Source organism: Brassica oleracea, chromosome C5 (genome assembly GCF_000695525.1).
Source record: "Brassica oleracea var. oleracea cultivar TO1000 chromosome C5, BOL, whole genome shotgun sequence".
Lineage (NCBI taxonomy): Eukaryota > Viridiplantae > Streptophyta > Magnoliopsida > Brassicales > Brassicaceae > Brassica > Brassica oleracea.
In genome coordinates this window covers 9,299,562-9,319,331 of record NC_027752.1, presented here as the reverse complement: position 1 = coordinate 9,319,331, position 19,770 = coordinate 9,299,562, and the positions used below count along the sequence as shown (strand labels likewise).

At 37.8% G+C, this 19,770-nt stretch overlaps 3 protein-coding genes across 5 annotated transcripts; 2 read left to right on the top strand and 1 right to left on the bottom strand.

Moving 5' to 3' along the window:
* Nucleotides 1-8,190: 8,190 nt before the first annotated feature.
* LOC106296156 (two-component response regulator ARR7-like) lies at nucleotides 8,191-9,752 on the top strand. The gene is made up of 5 exons (XM_013732226.1): nucleotides 8,191-8,553; nucleotides 8,652-8,728; nucleotides 8,963-9,040; nucleotides 9,136-9,206; nucleotides 9,302-9,752. The coding sequence occupies exons 1-5, from the start codon at nucleotides 8,406-8,408 to the stop codon at nucleotides 9,564-9,566; spliced, it is 639 nt and encodes a 212-aa protein (XP_013587680.1). The 5' UTR covers nucleotides 8,191-8,405; the 3' UTR covers nucleotides 9,567-9,752.
* A 1,595-nt stretch (nucleotides 9,753-11,347) lies between these two features.
* LOC106344451 lies at nucleotides 11,348-13,512 on the top strand. The gene is made up of 3 exons (XM_013783828.1): nucleotides 11,348-12,481; nucleotides 12,581-13,003; nucleotides 13,096-13,512. Exons 1-3 carry the CDS (start codon nucleotides 11,348-11,350, stop codon nucleotides 13,510-13,512), a joined length of 1,974 nt encoding a protein of 657 aa, XP_013639282.1.
* Nucleotides 13,513-13,928: 416 nt separating this feature from the next.
* LOC106296155 lies at nucleotides 13,929-17,854 on the bottom strand. Of its 3 annotated transcripts, XM_013732224.1 has the most exons (7): nucleotides 17,348-17,835; nucleotides 16,140-17,123; nucleotides 15,554-16,044; nucleotides 14,981-15,435; nucleotides 14,811-14,892; nucleotides 14,433-14,622; nucleotides 13,929-14,355 (listed from the first exon to the last, which is right to left on the bottom strand). In XM_013732224.1, the coding sequence occupies exons 3-6, from the start codon at nucleotides 15,914-15,916 to the stop codon at nucleotides 14,482-14,484; spliced, it is 1,041 nt and encodes a 346-aa protein (XP_013587678.1). In that variant the 5' UTR covers nucleotides 15,917-16,044; nucleotides 16,140-17,123; nucleotides 17,348-17,835; the 3' UTR covers nucleotides 13,929-14,355; nucleotides 14,433-14,481. The 3 variants fall into 3 exon arrangements, with proteins under 3 accessions (XP_013587678.1, XP_013587679.1, XP_013587677.1); XM_013732225.1 differs by having other exon boundaries at nucleotides 13,929-14,622; nucleotides 17,415-17,854; XM_013732223.1 differs by having other exon boundaries at nucleotides 13,929-14,622.
* Nucleotides 17,855-19,770: the final 1,916 nt, after the last annotated feature.

The following is a 19,770-nucleotide window of genomic DNA, read 5'->3' as shown; positions in this document are numbered from 1 at the left end:
TTGATACCACATGATCCATGGGAACCCCGAAGAGCATTCTCCGAGATGATTAGGCTCTTTGGAGTATTTCAACAAAGTCTCGACGTTAACATAAATGGAAGAACTCGGGAAAAGCCCCAGACTTGAGGGTATATGCGACAAAGCCCAACATTGGGTCGCCGGCGTACATTCAAAGAGTATATGATTCACTGTTTCTTATTCAGCTCCACATCTTTGACACGTACTGTCCGATCCGTAATACCGTTCTTTCAACTTACTTGCAGAAGTTACATATCCAGAAATAGCTTGCCATAAGAAGTGTTTAATTTTCCTTGGCGATTTGAGTTTCCAAACCTCTTTCTTTAATCCGTTTGTACTTGGTTCTGTCACTTCCCTAGCATGGAAATTTCTTCTTTGTTCAACGGCCACCTTATAACTTGACTTAACTGTATAGCTACCCAACTTGGAATGTTTCCAGACATAGCTATCTCTGCGACCAATATGACTAATCCTCATAGCCAAGATACAGTTAACATCTTCTGCTGCGATAAATTCTCTACTGAGCTCTCCATTCCACGTTTTGATTTCCTGATCTATCAGGTGATGCACCTTTAGGTCAGGATCAGGAAACTCGCTTCTCGCTTTCGCCGGTCTAGCATGCTCTGTATGAATCCAAACATCTTCCCAAAAATATTGTTTCTGCCCCGGTTCCAATGGTCTTTTTAATTGAATTTTCCAGGATATGTCGAGACGCCATTAAACTACTCCATCCATACGAGGGATTATTTGCTTTGCTTGTTACCATAGGATGGGAATGTCGGTAATATCTTCCTTTTAATACTCGGGCTAGACGGGAGTCTGGAAAAACAAGAAGTCTCCATACTTGTTTTGCTAAGAGTGCAAGGTTGAAATCGTTGAAGTCTCGAAAGCCCATATCACCTTCATCCAAAGGGGCACAAATCACATCCCATGCCACCCAGTGGAGTCCTTTGTTATTATTGCTCGTACTCCACCAGAAACGCGCCACTGCGGCAGATATTTTTTTACAAGTATCTTGGGTTGATCTATAGCAGGACATGACGTATGTCGGTACTGCTTGAGCTACTGATTTGATTTGAACTTCCTTACCCCCTTTAGATAGTAGCTTTGCAGACCACGAGTTTATTCTGCCATTCATTCTCTCTTGCACGAAGGCAAAGACTTGTCTCTTCGATCTGCAGATCTTTTCCGGCATACCCAAGTACATTCCCATTTACCTTCTTTCGTAATGCCAAGAGATCTTTTCAGATCATTTTTTGTGGATGCTATGACCTTAGAACTGAACAGAACTGAAGATTTTAATTTATTCAGTTGTTGTCCTGAGGCTTTTCCATAGACGTCAATGATTTGAACCAGTTCTTCGCATTGAGATTGCTCTGCTTTGCAGAAGAAGAGGCTGTCATCGGCAAAAAGAAGATGTGTGATTGACGGGCATTCCTTTGCTATCTTGATCCCGATGATGCTCTTGGATAGCTCTGCTTGTTGAATGTGTGAGATCAGTACTTCAGTGCATAGTATGAAGAGGAAAGGGGATAGAGGGTCTCCTTGCCTCTGTCCTCTCGAGGGTACTATGTTCCCTTTTGCTTTGCCATTTATCAGTACTTGGTAAGAGACTGATGATATGAATTTCATGATCAAGGAAACCCATCGTGGATCAAATCCAAATTTCAGTAATAAGGCTTCCACAAAGCTTCATTCTACTCTGTCGTAGGCTTTGCTCATATCCGTTTGATAGCCACAAATTTACTTTTGCAACTTTGATTCGTACAAAGGGCGTGAAACATCTCCTGAGCTATCAATTGTCTGTAATCAGTCGGCTCGCCACAAAATCTTATTGCGTCTTTGAGATGATCTTAGGTAGTATACGTTTCAGTCTAGTCGATAAGACCTTGGATATAATCTTATATCCGACATTGCAGAGGTTAATCGGGCGGAACTCCGTCATAGAAACTGGCCTGTCCGTCTTTGGTATTAAGCACATGTTGGTCTGATTAAGTCTATCATCGAGCTCTCATGTTTCAAAGAATGCTTTTACCATGGCGCACACATCACTCCCAATGTTGTTCCAGAATCGTTGATAAAAGAGGCTGGCCATACCGTCAGGTCTAGGGGATTTCTCAGGATTGATGGCGAAGGTTGCATCACAGATCTCCTCATCAAGAGGGATTTTTAGTAAACCTTGGTTCATGTCCTCGCTGACTGACGCGGTAATGTACCGGATTGTGTCCTCGATCGTATATGGGTTTGATGATGTGAATAATTCTTGAAAATATCCAGACGCCACTGATTCTATTTCTTCTTCAGTATGAACCCAATCTCCCATTGAGTTTTTGAGTCGTGTGATCCTATTGCATGCTCTTCTTTGTTTAGTTTTTGCATGGAAGTACCTCGTATTTCGATCTCCTCCTCGGAGCCAAAGGATTCTGCTCTTTTGTTTCCAGTATAGCTCCTCTTCTCTATATGCAGCGCATAGTTTAAATTTTAATTCTAGTTCTTCTCCGCTGGAGAGGAGGTCATCATTTTGCACGCTATCCAGTTGCTTCTTCAACTCTTCGATGAGCAATGCATTGTTGGTAGGATTTCGCCTTTTCCATCTTGAGATCGACTGCCTTGTCTTGTTTAATTTATCATACAGTTCCAGCGCTGGGTCCGATCGTAGGTTATCCCACTCTTCCCGAACTGCGTCGATAAAACCTTCCTTGCTTAGCCAATTCCTGTTGAACTTGAAGTTTCTTTTATTTTTGCACTCTTGAGCTTGGAATCTCGCCAATATCGGCATGTGATCTGATCCCATCGCAGCAAATACTCCACATAAGTGTGGGACAAAATGTTATGCCAATCTTCATTGCTAAATGCCCTATCCAACCGGCATTGGACTCGTCCCGCTCTCGTTCTTCAAGCCCAGGAGAAAGAATTTCCCATGAATTGGAATTCAATCATTCCACATCCTGCTAACATGTTTTTAAACGGCAAGAAAGACGAATCTGGCCGCTTTTTGCCTCCTTTCTTCTCTAGATTACTGGTAATCTCGTTGAAATCTCCCATAAGCAGCCACACACCAGTTCTATTAGAACTTATTCTGAGCAGCCTCTCCCAAACATTCTCTCGGTATTCAATCACCAGATCTCCATACACAAAGGTCATAAAAACCTTGTGCCCTTCCATATGTGCTTCTATGTCAATCATACGATTATTAGAAAAGTTAACAATCACATCAGAAGCATCCATATAAAACAAAGCTAGTCCACCGCTACGCCCAACAGGGTCGACGGTGAACAAATGATCATAACCAAACTCCAACATAAAGTCTTGCAAAAAGGAATTTTTTTTTTGTTTCAAAAAGAAAAAGGAAAGTAGGATGAAAACAGCGATGCAAATCTCTCAGGTGTTTCTTGGTCAAGTAGGCTATGTCCCCTTGACAGCTCCATGCGATTGCACTCATATATGCGTACTGGGTGGTTTCTGGGACATCACCGAACTTGAAAGAGACACTGGTTTTCTACTTTTTAAAGCAGAGGGAAACACCCCAGAGTGGGGGACTTGCTTTGCTGCTTGGCGTCCACTCATTGGAGGTCGAGAATTCTTCATCCCCTTGCTCTTTGGTGACATATGTCCCTTGGCCGCCAGTTTTCGAGATGCAGCAATACCTTTAGTATCACGACTTATTGGAGTCACTTTTTCACACATGTTTTCTCATGCCCTTTTAGAAGACCCCTTGGAGTGTTTTGTTCGATTATGCCGTCATGTGGTAGAGTACTCTGTTTCTGGTCTGGGGGGTCTTTGTTCTGCCTTGTGACCTTCTGCCTAAGCTGAGCTATTGCTTCAATCTGCTCGTTCTCTGATTCTACAGCCATCATTTGTGTCTCAGGCACCACTATATCATCCAACATGTCATCCTCGTCGATCATTTCTTCAGCCATACCAAGCTCATTGTAGTAGTCTACCATCTTATTGAATTCTCCATCCTCCATTGAGGCATCATCTTCTTCCTGATCCTTTCTCCTTTCAGGAATTTCATTACTCCTGTTAGCTAATGCCCCCTCAATCTGAGGGATTACATCTGTATTATTATTATCTTTATTTATCCTTGATATTTGAAATTGATCCGTCTGGTTGCGAGCAGTTTCTCCATCTTCTCTTTCTCTGATCCGCAGGGGGCCATCCGATGGTCCCTCAACCATACGACGTGGAATTCCTTCATCGTCTATAGCATGGGCCTTCCCTTTAACTCTTCTTTTTCTTTCCTAATCTGTTTCTACAATTTCGCGATCATGAGCTCGTACAGAGGCCCTCTCATTCACTGGTTCTGTTGATCTCTGCACCGGTCTCCATTCCAATCCAATCGAAGTTTTTGGGATTGTCTATCCTGCTCCTTGTAGCGTTCCCGATCGTTATATCTCAGAGGACGATAGGAATCAGATACTGTTCTCGCTGAATCCGATGGTGATCCATTTCTTGTGTTGTAGCTTCCGGTCTCAGACCTCCTACAAGACTGCTCTCGAGACTGTCTATTTGATCCTCTGATCCGCCATTCTGTAGGGGGCTTCTGTCTTTCTGTTCTATAAGAAAAATGTTCGCGTCTCTACTGGTAAGGATGGTATCTCTCCCGATTCCGGGGATAGTTCTCCATATTTCCCTTCTCAAGTCTGTTCCACACATTCTTGGAGTGTAGGGCACGTTTTTCAGAAATTGAGTTTCGGAGGTCTGCATTTTCCGTGAATGAATCCTTCTTTGGCGACTGTCTCTGATATCTTTTTTCGCTCTCTCTTTGATTCATTAGTCGTTTCTTTTCCTGCAGTGGTGATAGAGCCCGCCCTTCCTTGCGAAGAAGTGGAATCGAAAAGGCTTCTCTATTTGTTATCTCTTCTTTCTCCTTAACTTCTAATCTGGCTATCCTATTACGTTTCCGTTGATCTTCATTCAATTCAGGGCATGTACCTTCCTCATGAGATATTCTCCTGCACGTGTAGCAGTAGCGATGAAGATCTTAATATTTTAGGGTTACCGCTACCACATCTCCATTGTCAAAACTTATTTTTCGTTCCAAGTGGATGGGTTCATCTCCATTGATGGAAACTCTCAGTCGATTCCCTTGGACATCCACCTTATCTGCAGTGCCAAGGGCTTTCCCAATACTCCAGAATGTTTCTTCTTTTTTTTGTAGTAGCTTGGGATCCCCTCCACTTCTACCCAAAACGTCATGTTGTTGGGGAAATCTTCTTTGATTGTTGGGATCCATCTTTCGAGGGAAAAGCTCCACTTATTAAAGTGGCAAGGTCTCTTATTCAAAACCTTTTGGAGGTCCTCCTCTTTCTCAAAATCTAGATGAAACTTATTGGTTCCTCTGACTCTTCCTTCCACGTCCCAGATGCGTCTTCTTTGCATGTGCTTCAGGAGCGCATCCACACTTCTACCATCCTTATGGAACATCCTTCCAACGAGTGTAAGCTTAAACTTCTCGATGAGATCCGCGTAGTCAAAATTCGGGACCTTTATGATCTCTGGTTCTTCAAGTGTAGGTTTTCTCACATATCGTGAGCTTTCCCCTATGTATCTGGTACCACTAGACTGAGACATAACTGAGCAGCACCGATCAAAACACTCTATTTAGGGGAAATAGTCGTATCAAAACCAGAAGCCTAGATTTCTTTTGGATCACGCTTTCGTCAAAACTAGGTTATGTGGTATGCTAACACGGTAAACGGTAGTCTCCCTCTCATTTCCTACCTGCCGATTTCTTCGAAACGAGCCAAAACGATGAGATATGGCCAGATCCGCGATCGTCTTCAAAATCGCCTTAAAACCTTAGCGGCGGCTCCATCATCCTTAAGATCGTAAGAATAAATGATTAACGTGCGGAAAACATCACAATATTTTACTTTTCCTTTTCTATAACTTTTAATTGACTTGTATCTGTAAACAATTCTGTCTTCGGAGCTTTTAGGTGTGAATGCCATCTTATTTTCAACCAAAAGAAAAGGTTAAGGCCATCGTATTGGAATTTTATTTTCAGATACCTATCAAATCGATATGGACAAAACTGTATGATTCTTATTTTATGAAACCAAATCTTTTATTTTATGTTGACCAAGTCTTCTCACAATTGGCTATAAGGTATTTTTCTCACAATTAGCTAGAAGATTTTAAGTATTATAAACTTTAAAGGATCATCTCTTCCATAACTTTTGAAGATTCTACGTTAGAAGTATAGCACCCCAGGCCCCCAGCTAAATGCTGGTTATCTAGCTAAATGACTACGTTTTTTGTTTGGTAATCATGTTAAAAAAAAAAAGAACAAATCGTTACCGAAGTTATCATATAACCTATGTTGTTCTGGGTCTTATTTCTACTTTTTTTTATGAATATTATGTAGGAACTCATTTATAGTCTGTGATATACGTTTATATGTAATCTACTTTTTGTATATTTGCAATTTATATCGACATAGTCTATTGCATGACTAATTAATTCGAAACAAAATCGTGTATGTATTGCTAGCCATGTCGAACAGGGTCGAAGTCCGTAATCCGAGCCTGTCCAACCCTGAAAATTATCGGGTTTGAACTTAGTTTTATAAGCCCAAAAAAAATTGGGCATTTCGGGCTAAGCCCATCTGGGCTTTGGATATTTTGGACCTAAACCTGTTTGAGTTAGGCCAGACCCGAAAATCCAAAATTTTATATTTTAACTTAAATATTATTGCTATTACAATCCAAACGATTATTAGTATTGACATGTTATTTTGATATTTTTATCCACTCTAATAAAGCAAATATAAAAGTTGTATTGTTTGATCATTATTAGTATTGTCACATTTTAAATTTTGCAAATGTACATTCTTCTTTTATCTACGACATATTTTTTTTCGATATACAAAGTATGAAACGTTTGACCATGTTTTTCATAAATTTTGTTTTCATATATGTTTAGTTTTAATTTATATTTGATTATTTAAATCTTATTAAATTGGTTTGTTTATAATATGTTTTTAAAGCATACGGAAAAATAAAAAAATTTTGATAAAATTTTTTTTTTTAACTATTTTATATTTTAAAACAAAAAATGAAACTGTTTTTTTAATGAAAATTATCATATATTAAAACGATGGAAGTGACAATGACAAATTATTTTTCGAAAAGCCCAAAAAAACTCGAAAAGCCCTATAGCCCTATAAGAGCCAGTCCGAACTTTGAATTCTAGCCCCAAAATATTTTTGGGCCAGACTCAAATATTTACGGGTTTAGCGGATTTGGACTGGGCCGGGCCGGGCCGGTCCGAATTGACACCCTAATGTATTGCCTTTCATCTCGCTATTGGTAGAATATGTTGAAAATGAAATAGAGACACATAAAGGATCTTCATCCCAATTCTTTTTCCATATTTTATTTTCAGTCAAGATTTTGTCCAGAAAGCAAATGAGATTCACAAATCACACAATGGTCCACTAAACAGAGTGCATTTTACACACACAAAAAACATAATTTAATAAAGGAAACTAAACTGAAAACGATGTCAACAATTAAATAAATGTCCCTTTTGCCGAAAAATAATTATTTTCAAGAGAAGCTTAAGGTAACCTCGTAATATTTGAATATATAATAAAAGACCAAAGTTTTAGAGTATATTAAAATAATCCATTTTGAACATAGATTACAGTTATGGCATCATTATTTGGATTCGAATTTAATAGAGCATCAATAAAATTTTATAAAATATTATTATACAAAAATATAAGAGTTTATCTCTATAAATGATTATGTCGATTTATAAAATAATAATATATATTGGCTTGTGATTGTATGATCAAGTTGGGTATTTCAATTGGTCTAACTAGGGGACTATCAGTCAAAAAAAAAAAATATATAGGGGACTAAATAAAAATAAACGAAAAGGATTTAAAACGATTATCGGTGATTATTTTAGTCGACTGGTCTATAACGAAAAATAGAGATAATTACTAAAAGAAGAAGGAAAGTTCCACGTCATGAGCGAGTAGTCGCTGTCGGATTGAAAGAAACAGACCAAACAAAGATGTTCGAAATCTTAAAAAAGATTCGGTGCCCAAAGATTTTGACCTTCAGACACAAAAATATTATTACTACAAAACATATTTAAAAAATCTGACAAGTTCCAACACACAACATCACACTTGACCCAATGTAAGATTTTGTTTCCTCTTCAAAGATCTCACCAGCAAAATCCGATCTTTCCGAATCTCTCTACTCCAACCCCACCTCTTTATATTTATGTCACCTAACCTAACTTTTCTTTCTACTTCTTCTTACTCCATCACATCACATTGATTTCTGAGATTTTTCTTTCCCTTTAATCCAAAGCTTCCTCTTCGTTTTATTACAACCAGTCTTCATCTCTTTTCTGAGTTAACAATGGCAGTTGGTGACGTCATGAGGATGGAGATCCCATCCGGTGGAGATATGTCAGTTACTTCACCAGAGTTACATGTTCTTGCCGTCGATGATAGTATTGTGGATCGTAAAGTCATTGAGAGATTGCTGAGAATCTCAGCCTGTAAAGGTATATAACAATATGAGTCTCACTCTCTCTATGTTTTCCCTTCTCTGATGTGTGGGTGTCGTTCTTTGCCTAAATAAAAATCTTATTTGTTGTTTCAGTGACTACTGTAGAGAGTGGGGCTAGGGCTTTGCAGTACCTTGGCTTAGATGGAGACAAAGGAGCTTCTGGTCTTAAGGTAGCTCTCTTTACAAATCTGTTTGGTTACTGATAGATCCTCTAACTAAGGATAGACCCTTGCAACTTTTGCTCTTTTCTTCTTGTCAGGAAAATAATAATAACAAGACCTTATTTATATTTTTACAAAAAAAAAAATACAAGACCTTATTTATTAATTGTTTTGGTAATAGTTAAGATCTGATTTTTGTTGAAGTGTTTCATAAACAATCCTGTGTGATATTTCTTATAACAGGATTTGAAGGTGAATTTGATAGTGACGGATTACTCAATGCCAGGACTAACAGGATATGATCTTCTCAAGAAGATTAAGGTAATAATAATAATATGTTTTGATTTTATCAATCTGAGAAAACTCTTTAAATAAATCTTTTCTAATGCTCATACAAATTCCATTGATATGTGTAGGAATCTTCCGTCTTCAGAGAAATACCAGTTGTGATTATGTCATCCGAGAACATCTTACCTCGTATAGAACAGTAAGTGTTTCTGTAAATGTGTAATAATACAAAGTAGATCATTTTTTGTCTCACTATGATCTAACCTATGTGGCTTATCTTGTTTTTCGTTTCAGATGTCTGAGAGAAGGAGCAGAGGATTTTCTGTTAAAACCGGTGAAACTAGCTGATGTAAAGCGAATAAAAGAACTTATAATGAGAAATGAAGCAGAGGATTGCAAAACCTTAAGCCATTCTAACAAGAGAAAACTTGCAGAATACATTGATGATGCATCATCACCATCACCATCATCATCAACTCATGATGATTCTTCTGCCAAGGACTTTCCATCTTCAAAACAGATGAAATCAGCAGATGAAAAGTTTTCTTCACTCCTTTGAAATATATATAGAGCCAAGACCTTAGCTAATGTCTGTTAATATTCCTCATCTCTGTTTTTGTTTTTGTTCTTTAGATTTTGTTTTTGGGTTAATACAAAGACAGTGTTGCTTAACATAAAAGGGGGGCAGTTCTTAAAAAATATTGTTTGGTTCCATAATAACAACCATTTAAAAATGTTTCACTAATAACATAAGTTTAATATCAAAATGAATACAAAAATCATAGGGACATTTGTTACAATAACCTTAAAAATATAGAAAATAGCTAAAATAACTTCTATAAAATTTTCAAGATTTTATTAAGAAACTTTTACTATATTACCCTTAAGTACATAATTTATTTTCTTGATTCTACCATATAAAATTAAAAGAATACTTAATTTCCTTAAATAAATTGATCAAAATTCGAATCTAATTAATTAACAATAATGCTAAAGATGGATATAACATTAAAAACAACATTGATTGTTTTTTTCATCAAAGGAAAACGTATCTGTAAAAATAAAGAATAACTTTTTTGAAAAATCACCATTGTTACACCTTCATCTTTCTGAGACATCATTTAAACTAAAACAATTTTTTCATCAAAGCAAAAGTTTAGACTCACCGAGAGGTTAGTAAAATTCTATGACCATTATTATATCAGTTCTAGTATTTATAATATCATTCATAGATCACTGTTTATGTTTTGTTTCTAATATTGCCAAATTTTTTGTAGACCTATTTACTTTAGAAACGTACAAAAGGAATTCCAGGATTGAACATCTATCAAAATCAAGGTAATATGTGTGAACTTTTTTTGACATCTCATGTGTAAACCTTATATATGTAGAAGATGAAAAGAGTGTAAAGCCTATCAAATTTTGGTAGACTAGAAACTTCGAACCAAAAGCCGTTCAAAGTAGACTAGAAATTTTCGGTAGACTTGTACTTTGTCTGCGACTGCTCACTGAATTAGATGATAGACATGAATATCCAAACTGCCAGACATATTATTTTCTGCAACCACTTGTCTGCTCATAATAGGTAGATTAGCATAACGTCTACACATGTATAGCAGGCTTTACAAGTGAATTTGGTAGACTTGTGTGATGGATACATAGTGTCTACATGATTTTACAGATATGAAATTCGAAACCTATAGACTAGTTTGTTGTCTGCTTATAGTAGGTAGATTAGTATAAAGTCTACACATGCATAACAGACTTTATATATGCATTTGGTAGACTTGTGTAATGGCTACATATTGTCTACATGATTTTACAGACATGAAATTTGAAACCCGTAGATTAGTTTGTTGTCTTCTTATAGTCGGCAGATAAGCAAAATATCTACATGTGTATGGCAGACTCTACATGTGAATTTGGTAGACTTACGTAATAACTACATGTTTCTGCAGACATGACATTCATAATCCGTAGATTAGTTCTATGTCTACTGATGATCGACATACACTGTATGCTTGATTGGTATGTTGTCTGCTGATAATCGGTGGATTAACATTAAGTCCACACGATATAGCAGACTTAACATGTTAATTTTGTAGACTTGTATTTTGTCCTTGAAGTATTAATAGACTTGCATAAAGTCTACATGCTTTGTTGACTTGCATGATGTCTACATCTTTTGGTAGACTAGAATATCAATCGGCAAATTTATATTATATCTATTTGTTTTAGTAGACTAGATATCAGTTGGTAGATTTATATTATATCTACATATTATTAGTAGACTAGCTAATACTCTATAGACATTTATTTTGCAGGTACGTAGTTGAGGAAATGAGTAGCAATTTAAATAAAACTTGTGAATATGAAGAAAAAAGTGGTACTCTTGATGGAGGTAGCAATGATACAGAAAAAAGTGGTACCCTTGATAGGTCTGGGGAAGACGAGGCACAAAGTGGTATACCATATGTAAATGGGGAAGATGAGATTCAAAGTAGTACTTTTGAAGAAATTTTTGAAGATGAAATAAGTCGTGGTTCTAGAGATGGTAGCTTTGGATTTGATTCAGATATGTCTTTTAACGGAGAAACTGAAAATCAAATGGTTGGTGGCTTAGAAGGTATACAAAATATTTTGCAGATTCTGGAGCGTATCAGCGTGAGGCAAATATTTAGTACCAAGGCAGAGTTACAAAATAAGTTGCGTATGATCACGATATTTCAGAATTTTGATTATACAACGTATAAGCCCACAAAAACTTTGCTGGTACTGAAATGCTTTGTTGCTGGTTGTTCTTGGAAGATTCGTGCATCAGTAATGAAAGCATCTTATGAGTTTAAAGTTCGAAAGTACATTGACATTCATACGTGCCCTGCTACAAATAGGTGTTCTCGTCATCGACAAGCTACATCAAAATGTATTGGAGAGTTGTATTTGGGAAAATTTGGGAAAGTTGGTCTTGGGATTAGACCGATTCACATTATGGATGTCATGAAGGCTATGTATGGTATTGATATTGATTATTGGAAGGCATACAAAGCCTTAGTACATGCACGTGAGCTAGAGAGAGGCACATGGGAGAGCGGGTACGAGTATTTTCCTTTCTATTTTCAAAAGATCGAGGCGGCTAATCCAGGTACAATTACGAAACTTGTTTGCGATGAGGAAGACAGATTTAGGTACTTATTCATTGCATTTGGTGCATGTATCACTGGTTTCCAATTTATAAGAAATGTGATAGTTGTGGATGGAGCTCATTTGAAAGGAAAATTCAAAGGTGTTATGCTCGTTGCCGCTTCACAAGATGTAAATGGTGGGATATTTCCTCTAGCTTTCAGGATTGTTGATTCAGAAAATCATGTTTCATGGGAGTGGTTCCTAAATCAGCTGCGTTTGGTTTATGGGGACCGAGAAGACTTGGCAATAATTTCTGATAGACACAAATCCATTCGAAAATCAGTTAGAAAGGTATTCACACTAGCTCATCGAGGAATATGTAACTATCATCTGCATCAGAATCTTCTAAAAAAATACAAAGACTCCAATACACTAAATTTGGTTTAAAAGGCTGCAAAGGTGTACAGGGTTTCTGAGTTCATTGCGTTATTTGATGAGATTCGAAGAGAAAACCCTGCCATTGCTGCATATTTGGAGAAGGCTGATGTTCGTTTGTGGTCTCGTGCAATTTTTCAAGGAGATAGGTATGATATAATGACAAGCAATATTGCTGAGTCTATCAATAAGGTTCTCAAAGACGCTCGCGAGTATCCTATTGCATTTTTTCTGGACGAAGTGCGTAAGGTGATTTCAAGATGGTTTATGGAACGACGAGAACATGCTATGTCACTACAAACATTATTCACGCCAAGGGTTGAACGAACTTTGACGTATAGATGCAAGATTGGTAATACTCTCACTGTGCAACACATAAACGCATATCGTAGCCATGTAACTGGTGGTGCACTTGATTGTGTCGTGGACATACGAGAGGTACAATTTACGGTCTCATAATTGTTATTTTATTACTCAAAAGTATATTAGTTTTGTAGTAATTTGCATAACTTGTTTTGTATTTGTAACAGAAGAGTACTTGCCGTAAATATGATATTGATAAGATACCATGTGAACATGCTCTTGCTTCTGCTGGTAAGCGACCAAATCTACATTTACAAACTCTAGTACATCCGTACTACACAAAAAGTAACTTGTCCGGTGCGTATGTGGAGTCCGTTAATCCGGTGGATGTTGAGTCGCAACCTCATGCAGATTTACCAATGAAAAAATGTCTCCCACCAGATGTAAAACGTGGACTAGGTAGGCCAAAGAAGTCGAGATATCTTTCTGCACTTGAAAGAGTGATGGGCAAACAACCACAGTTGAAAAAGATGAAAATCGAGAAGGTTTACAATGAACCACCAACCCAAAAGTTGTGCAAGCTGTACACAAGCTCAGAATGTAAGCAAGCTAGACATAATCGTGCCACTTGCAAAGGTGGCTGAGAAGCATTTACGATTCAGCATTTTAGATACATAGTTAATTTCAAAATTCTGATCATACTTGGTTTTGCAGCTTCTTACTTTATATTGAGCTTGTTTTAAATAATTATACATGATTTTGCAGATTCTTATTTATATTGAGCTTGGTATTATACTTTATTTTCAGATTCTTGTTTTTTTCCAAATTATGACTAGTTTTTGTATACTTACGAAATTTGAAAAGCCAAAATAATATGAAAGTTGCAAATTATGACTCAGCAGAATGTTCAGAATAATAATATGAAAAATGCAGTCTCGAAAGTGCAAACCCATAACCATATGAGTCACTAAACACATGAGTCACCAAACATATGAGCCAATAATTTTAAAGAAATTGCAGGATTTCGAAAGTTGCAAACCCATAAACCATATGAGTCAAAACAATAAAAAAAATGAAGTCCAAGTGAAAAGTCATATAAGCGTACAATGCATAAACAATAAATTAAGAATGCAACTTCAATACGGATATAACAACTCACGATCGCTTGATTGAAACGGGAGCGGGTTTGAAACTAGGCGACCATCTTGTTCAGTCTCCTCGAATATTTCTGCGGCAAGCTTTTCTCTAACCATCTTGATATTTTCATCAGATATAGGTGTCCTAAACTCAGAACCTAGTGCATGACACTCAACGAACTTTATTGCATAAATTCCACAATCACCTGTTTTCAGCATTTGAGGAATCCCTTGCCGTGGTCTTCGAATCTTATATTGTTCGACACTCATCTTTGGCCTTTCTGATGGTGGAGCTGAAGCTCGAAGTAAGTGCGGTAGCATATGAGCGAATGGCTTAACTGCTTTGACGATCTGCTCATTTGTACTACTTTAAGCCCACAGTCAAAGACTTCAAAACAACGGTTAGGAATAGAAATATAAATCGCTACCCAGTGGTTGTTATTGACAAAGAGAACACCGTAATATAATCAACGTCGATCATCCACTTTTTCCCAGTCCCTGCAAATGCTGGTAGTTTTCCAGAACAATAATCATGTGCTCCATTGGGGAAAATAGGCAGATCTTGCGCTGATAAAAACTCATTATAACTTCGGGTCCACACGACGGTGAAATAAGTATCTGTAAAAACAATCCTGTCACTTCTGAAAGTTTTTGGATTCTTCATAAATCTCAAACGCAGCAAGTTCATGGCACTATTTATATGATGTTACAAAAAGATTTGCCAAATAAGAACAAGTTTTATGAGAAATTAAAATGTTGCTTGAACATGAAGATAACGTAAAAAATCACATGCATGCAACAATAACCTCTTCATTAAGCCAGTTTTGAGGAGTTCGGAGAATTTTAAAGAATTCTACACCATTGTTTTGAGAGCCTATTGGATATTCCCTGCATGAAAGAAAAACATTGATATATGAGTAACGATAACACTTGTTATTGCACCACTACCATAAAAGTTAGGAAACAAATAACTTACTCGTCTAACTGCAACCAATCATCCAGAATCTTAACCTTTTGCATATCCACTGGTGCAAAGGGATCATATCCACGTCCCCTCATAATGTTTAGCTGGTTATCTTGTTTGTTGTTATCTAAATTTGGTAGGATACCTCTAAATGGTGTCTGTAGAGCTGGTCCCAAATTCTTTACCCTTGTGCTCTTTTCTCTCCCAACTTTAGGCTGGTCAACTCCCATAACCTTTAACGTTTGCCCAACTTTTCTCTGGATAAACTTTTCTGCAATAGAAGCAGTGGGCTGAATTATCTTTGGAGGCGATGATTTTTGAGGCTGCGTATTCTGAGTGTTCAACATCGGATATCCATCCACTGTGCTCTCATCATCGGATTCGACCATTCTGTCTCTTACAGCCTTCTTAGCAAACATTTTGTCTGTAGATATGTCTTCATCTTTAAGTTGTGGTACTTTGAACATCTATGTATTAAAATGACACACGTTAGCTAGTAAACAGTACTTTTTCAAAAAATAATCGGTCACCAAAAATGCATCGTGTTGAATACTAGAAAGCTCCCCTAGAAATAATAATAATTACCTCATTAGTCTTTGACTTCTCTTTTAGTAGCATAAATTCATTCTCCAAAAGGTCAACCCTTAATTTCATTGTCTCAAAGCTCTGAAGCTGTTTTCCCATCTCTTCTAATTTAGACTCCAATGTTTCTACCTTTTTTGCTTGTTGCTCAAGTTTTGCTTTCATGTGTAATGCTTCAGTGTGCTCGATAGAACTATCAGAAACACTCGACTCTGGTGCTTTCAGTTTCTTCGTGCTATCTATCCTCACTTTTATTTTTCGTTTCCTTGATGTTTCCTTATCATCATTTTTTTTCGTTTTCTTCTTCAGCTTCTCCTCTAACTTCTTCTCCAGTGTTCTTTTCCATTTGGATGTTTTTTGTGCCATGCTCTACCCAAGTCACAAGTCCCAGACCTCCTTCTTTGCATATGGCTTGTAGGAGAGCGTCAATCTTCTTGTCGACAACTTTATCATCCGAAACATTCCTGATTGATAAAAACATTCCTGATGTTATCCTACAAATTCAAACAAAAAAAAACAGAATTATTACTTTTTCAAGACAAATTAAAATGAATAACTCCAACAAAAAACACCTGGGCTTTTCGCATACCGTATCAGCAACTGAGACGAGATTGATATCAATGTTATTTGTTCCTTTTAGACCTTTAAACTTCAGAATAGGAGGACCGTCAATGTTTGATGGACGTCCAATCTTTGCTCCGAGGCTTGGGACGACATTGTAAGCCCATACTTGAAGCGTCTGAACAAATCCATCTAGTGTGTATGAGTTAGCATTCAAGTTTACACGCTTCACTGAAGCAATCAACCGCTTGAAAGCCTCTCTCCCCCACGAATATTTCTCAAATTTGGGCAAGTCGAAAACCATACGAGAAAGTTTAAGCGAAGCTCCTTTTTATCATCCTCACCTATGATGACAGTTGCTAAAATAGACAAATAAGTAAAGCGGACACTACAAGAAAACATGTTTTTCCCGACCGCAAAAACAGTAGGTAATCAGTCGCTAAACAAAAATTTACGACTGTTTTACGACTGATAAATAAAACAGTCGCAATTCAGTCGCTAAATAACGATTGTTTAGTGACTGATTTAACCAGTCGCAGATCAGTTGCTAAATTGTCACTAAATTTTACTACTGAATTGCTACAAATTACTGACTGATTTTGCCACTATTTTCACGACTACATGCCAAATAAAAAATTAAAAAAAAAAAAAAATTATTACTATTAGTAATTTTTTAAAACAAATTAGTAGTATTAATTTTTGTCCCAAACCGGGAATGGTGGTTAACCAGATACAATCAGATAAAATAAGAAACCAGACAATTAAACCGAAAAACTAAAGAAGCCCTAGAGAACCGACAAAGAGATCGTTATCAAACCGCCGCCGCCATGCTCTCCGGTGACCCTTAGCTCCAGTCCTTGTCTTCACTCTTTCTCAGCTCTCCCCGTTCCTGGCTGATAACTCCGACGGGAACGACCATGAAGCTTCGTCTTTACTCTCCATTGACCAGTCTTCGGCTTGCAACACCCCCACACCACGACGTTGTACCTGTCTTCAAGCTCGCGACCACCACCTTAATAAATAAAAGATCGAGTCTTTAGTTGGTAGAGTCTTTAGTTGGTAGTTTTGAATTATTTTCTGCTTTAAGTTATTTGAATAAGTCTTCCTCTACTATAAGAAGTGGTTAAGACTTTACCAAAACTGTCGGGAGTATCTGTACGTTTTGTTATTTAAGCAACTCTTATGTTGCCTTCATTCTATAAGAAAAGTACTTTCAGTTTACAAAGAGTTTCACACCTCTCCTCACCAGCCACCTTACTTTACCAAAAACAATACAAAATCAGAGAGATAGAGAGAGCTTGACCGGCGAGGTTCATGGCAAAGAGAGGCTGAGAAGAACTTGATGACCGGAGACGAAATGGAGAGAGGTGGCGACGAGATGAGGTAGAGCCACACCGAAGCTCCCTCTCCATCTCTGCTTCTTCGTGACATCTCCTTCTTCTTGTGCGAGAGATATAGTGACATAGAGATAGTGAGATTGCTTCTTCTTCTCTCAGTCTTTGTTGATTTGTTGTTCATTGTGTACAGAGAGATAGGAGGATAAGATTTTGAGAGAGAGATAGTGCGATACAGAGAGAAAGGAGGATAAGATTCGTAGAAGGTGAGGAGGAATGAGAAAAAGTCAGTTAATTTACATCCGTTGGATCAAGTTAATCCAACGGTAGATAACTTTGATCCTTGTGTTCTTCAAATTGACCAATGGGAAGCTTTCTCTAATACTAGAGATTAACCCGGACTACGCCCGGAATTTTTATTTTTTCTAATTTAAGTTGTTAAATTATTTATATTTAGGTTATGATATATATTTATATAAATGTTAAGATGCATGTCATAATTAAAATTTATTTTTATTTTTTACTATTTAAATTAATTTTGTTGGCTACCTAGTTATCATATTTAGCAAAACTATCTGTTGAGTGTTGGAATAAATATTTTAGATATTTAATTAAACTGCAGAGTATTTTCAGATCGACCACATGCTCAACAATCGATCGATCCGTAAAAAGATGGTCGATCTCCTTGACCAGGTAAGTACAATTTTAGTAAAAATATGGTTCAGACAACAAGTAAAGCTTGGAGATGATAGGCGAATGCAAGTTGAGGGAAGAGGTAACCTAAGATTGGAGATCAATGGTACTACTCAAGTGATCACTGCAGTATACTTTGTGCCTGGCTTGAAGAACAATCTACTGTCTGTCGGTCAGTTGCAACAGAAGGGGTTGAGGATTATAATTGAAGGAGATACGTGTGAGATCTGGCACAAACAACAACGGAGACTGATCATGCATTCTCTGATGACCACAAACAGGATGTTTGTAGTAACTGCTATTGTCAGGGAGCCTAAGGAAGCGTTGGAGGCAAACCAAGTTCAGAATACGATGGAGACAATGGAGGAAACTTGGCACAAACGCTTCGGACATTTGAACCACAACAGTTTGCTAACACTAGCAGAAAAGGCGATGGTGGAAGGTCTACCAAAGATCAACACCAACGGGACAGTATGTGAGGTGTGTATGAAGGGGAAGCAGATCAGAGAAAAGATACCAAAGAAGAGTCTATGGAGAGCAACACAACGACTGGAGCTAGTTCACAGTGACATCTGCGGGCCAATATCACCCACATCTGAAAGCGGCAAGAGGTACATAATCAATTTCATTGATGAGTTTAGCCGAAAGTGTTGGAGCTTCTTTCTAGCAGAGAAATCAGAGGCACTTAGAACTTTCAAGGAGTTCAAAAATGCCGCTGAGAGGGAGAGTGGTGAGCTGCTCGTCTGTCTAAGAACCGACAGAGGTGGAGAATACAATTCAAAGGCGTTTCAGGACTATTGTGTGGAGCACGACATCAAACGACAGCTGACAGCCGCATACACGCCTCAGCAGAACGGCGTGGCAGAGAGGAAGAATAGAAGCATTCTGAATATGGTCAGGTGCATGCTGTTTGGTATGAAGGTGCCGATCAAGTATTGGACAGAAGCAACACAGTATGCTGTCCATATACTTAACAGAAGTCCAACGAAGATATTGGGAGAAGTGACGCCAAGTGAGAAGTGGAGTAAGCACAAGCCGTCTGTAGAGCATCTCCGTGTGTTTGGCTGTGTGGCTTATGCGCTTATACCTTATGAGAAGCGTGTGAAGCTGGATGAGAAAAGTGTGAGATGTGTCATGTTTGGTGTAAGCAAGGAGTCGAAGGCTTACAGACTTTATGATCCTATTGGGAAGAGGATCATAATAAGCAAAGACGTGAGGTTTGACGAAGAAACGCGGTGGAACTGGGAAGATAACATTGATGAAGACAAATTTGTCGAATGTGGAGAAGCTGAAGAAGAGGAAGAGAGGAATCAGGATGAGAACCTGGTGACAGCACCAGCAACTAACGAAGAGACAGAAGAAGGAGATAACACTGAGTCTGATGGAGAAAGAACTGTCTCTACACCAGAAGAAAGATCAGACACAAGCAGAGCAGGAAGAAGCAAACTAAGACCAGTCTGGATGAAAGATTACGTGGTTGATGGGAGGGGTCTTATCATGGAAGATGATGGAGAAGAACTAGTTGCGCTGTTCTTGTCAGATGAGGATCCAGAGAAGTTTGAAGATGCTATCCAACATGACAAATGGAGAAAGGCAATGGAAACTGAGATTGAATCAATAGAGGATAACAAC

Bases quoted from the DNA above. Each gene is read 5' to 3' on its own strand.
- LOC106344451 (XM_013783828.1), top strand. From the start codon at position 11,348: ATGAGTAGCAATTTAAATAAAACTTGTGAATATGAAGAAAAAAGTGGT. The intron at 12,482-12,580 runs GTATTCACACTA...TTGGTTTAAAAG, and splicing joins TTCGAAAATCAGTTAGAAAG to GCTGCAAAGGTGTACAGGGT. The intron at 13,004-13,095 runs GTACAATTTACG...TATTTGTAACAG, and splicing joins GTGTCGTGGACATACGAGAG to AAGAGTACTTGCCGTAAATA.
- LOC106296155 (XM_013732225.1), bottom strand. From the start codon at position 15,916: ATGGCACAAAAAACATCCAAATGGAAAAGAACACTGGAGAAGAAGTTA. The intron at 15,436-15,553 runs GTAATTATTATT...TTTAATACATAG, and splicing joins AGAAGTCAAAGACTAATGAG to ATGTTCAAAGTACCACAACT. The intron at 14,893-14,980 runs GTAAGTTATTTG...TCTTTCATGCAG, and splicing joins GATTGGTTGCAGTTAGACGA to GGAATATCCAATAGGCTCTC.
- LOC106296156 (XM_013732226.1), top strand. From the start codon at position 8,406: ATGGCAGTTGGTGACGTCATGAGGATGGAGATCCCATCCGGTGGAGAT. The intron at 8,729-8,962 runs GTAGCTCTCTTT...TTCTTATAACAG, and splicing joins AAGGAGCTTCTGGTCTTAAG to GATTTGAAGGTGAATTTGAT. The intron at 9,207-9,301 runs GTAAGTGTTTCT...TTTTCGTTTCAG, and splicing joins ATCTTACCTCGTATAGAACA to ATGTCTGAGAGAAGGAGCAG.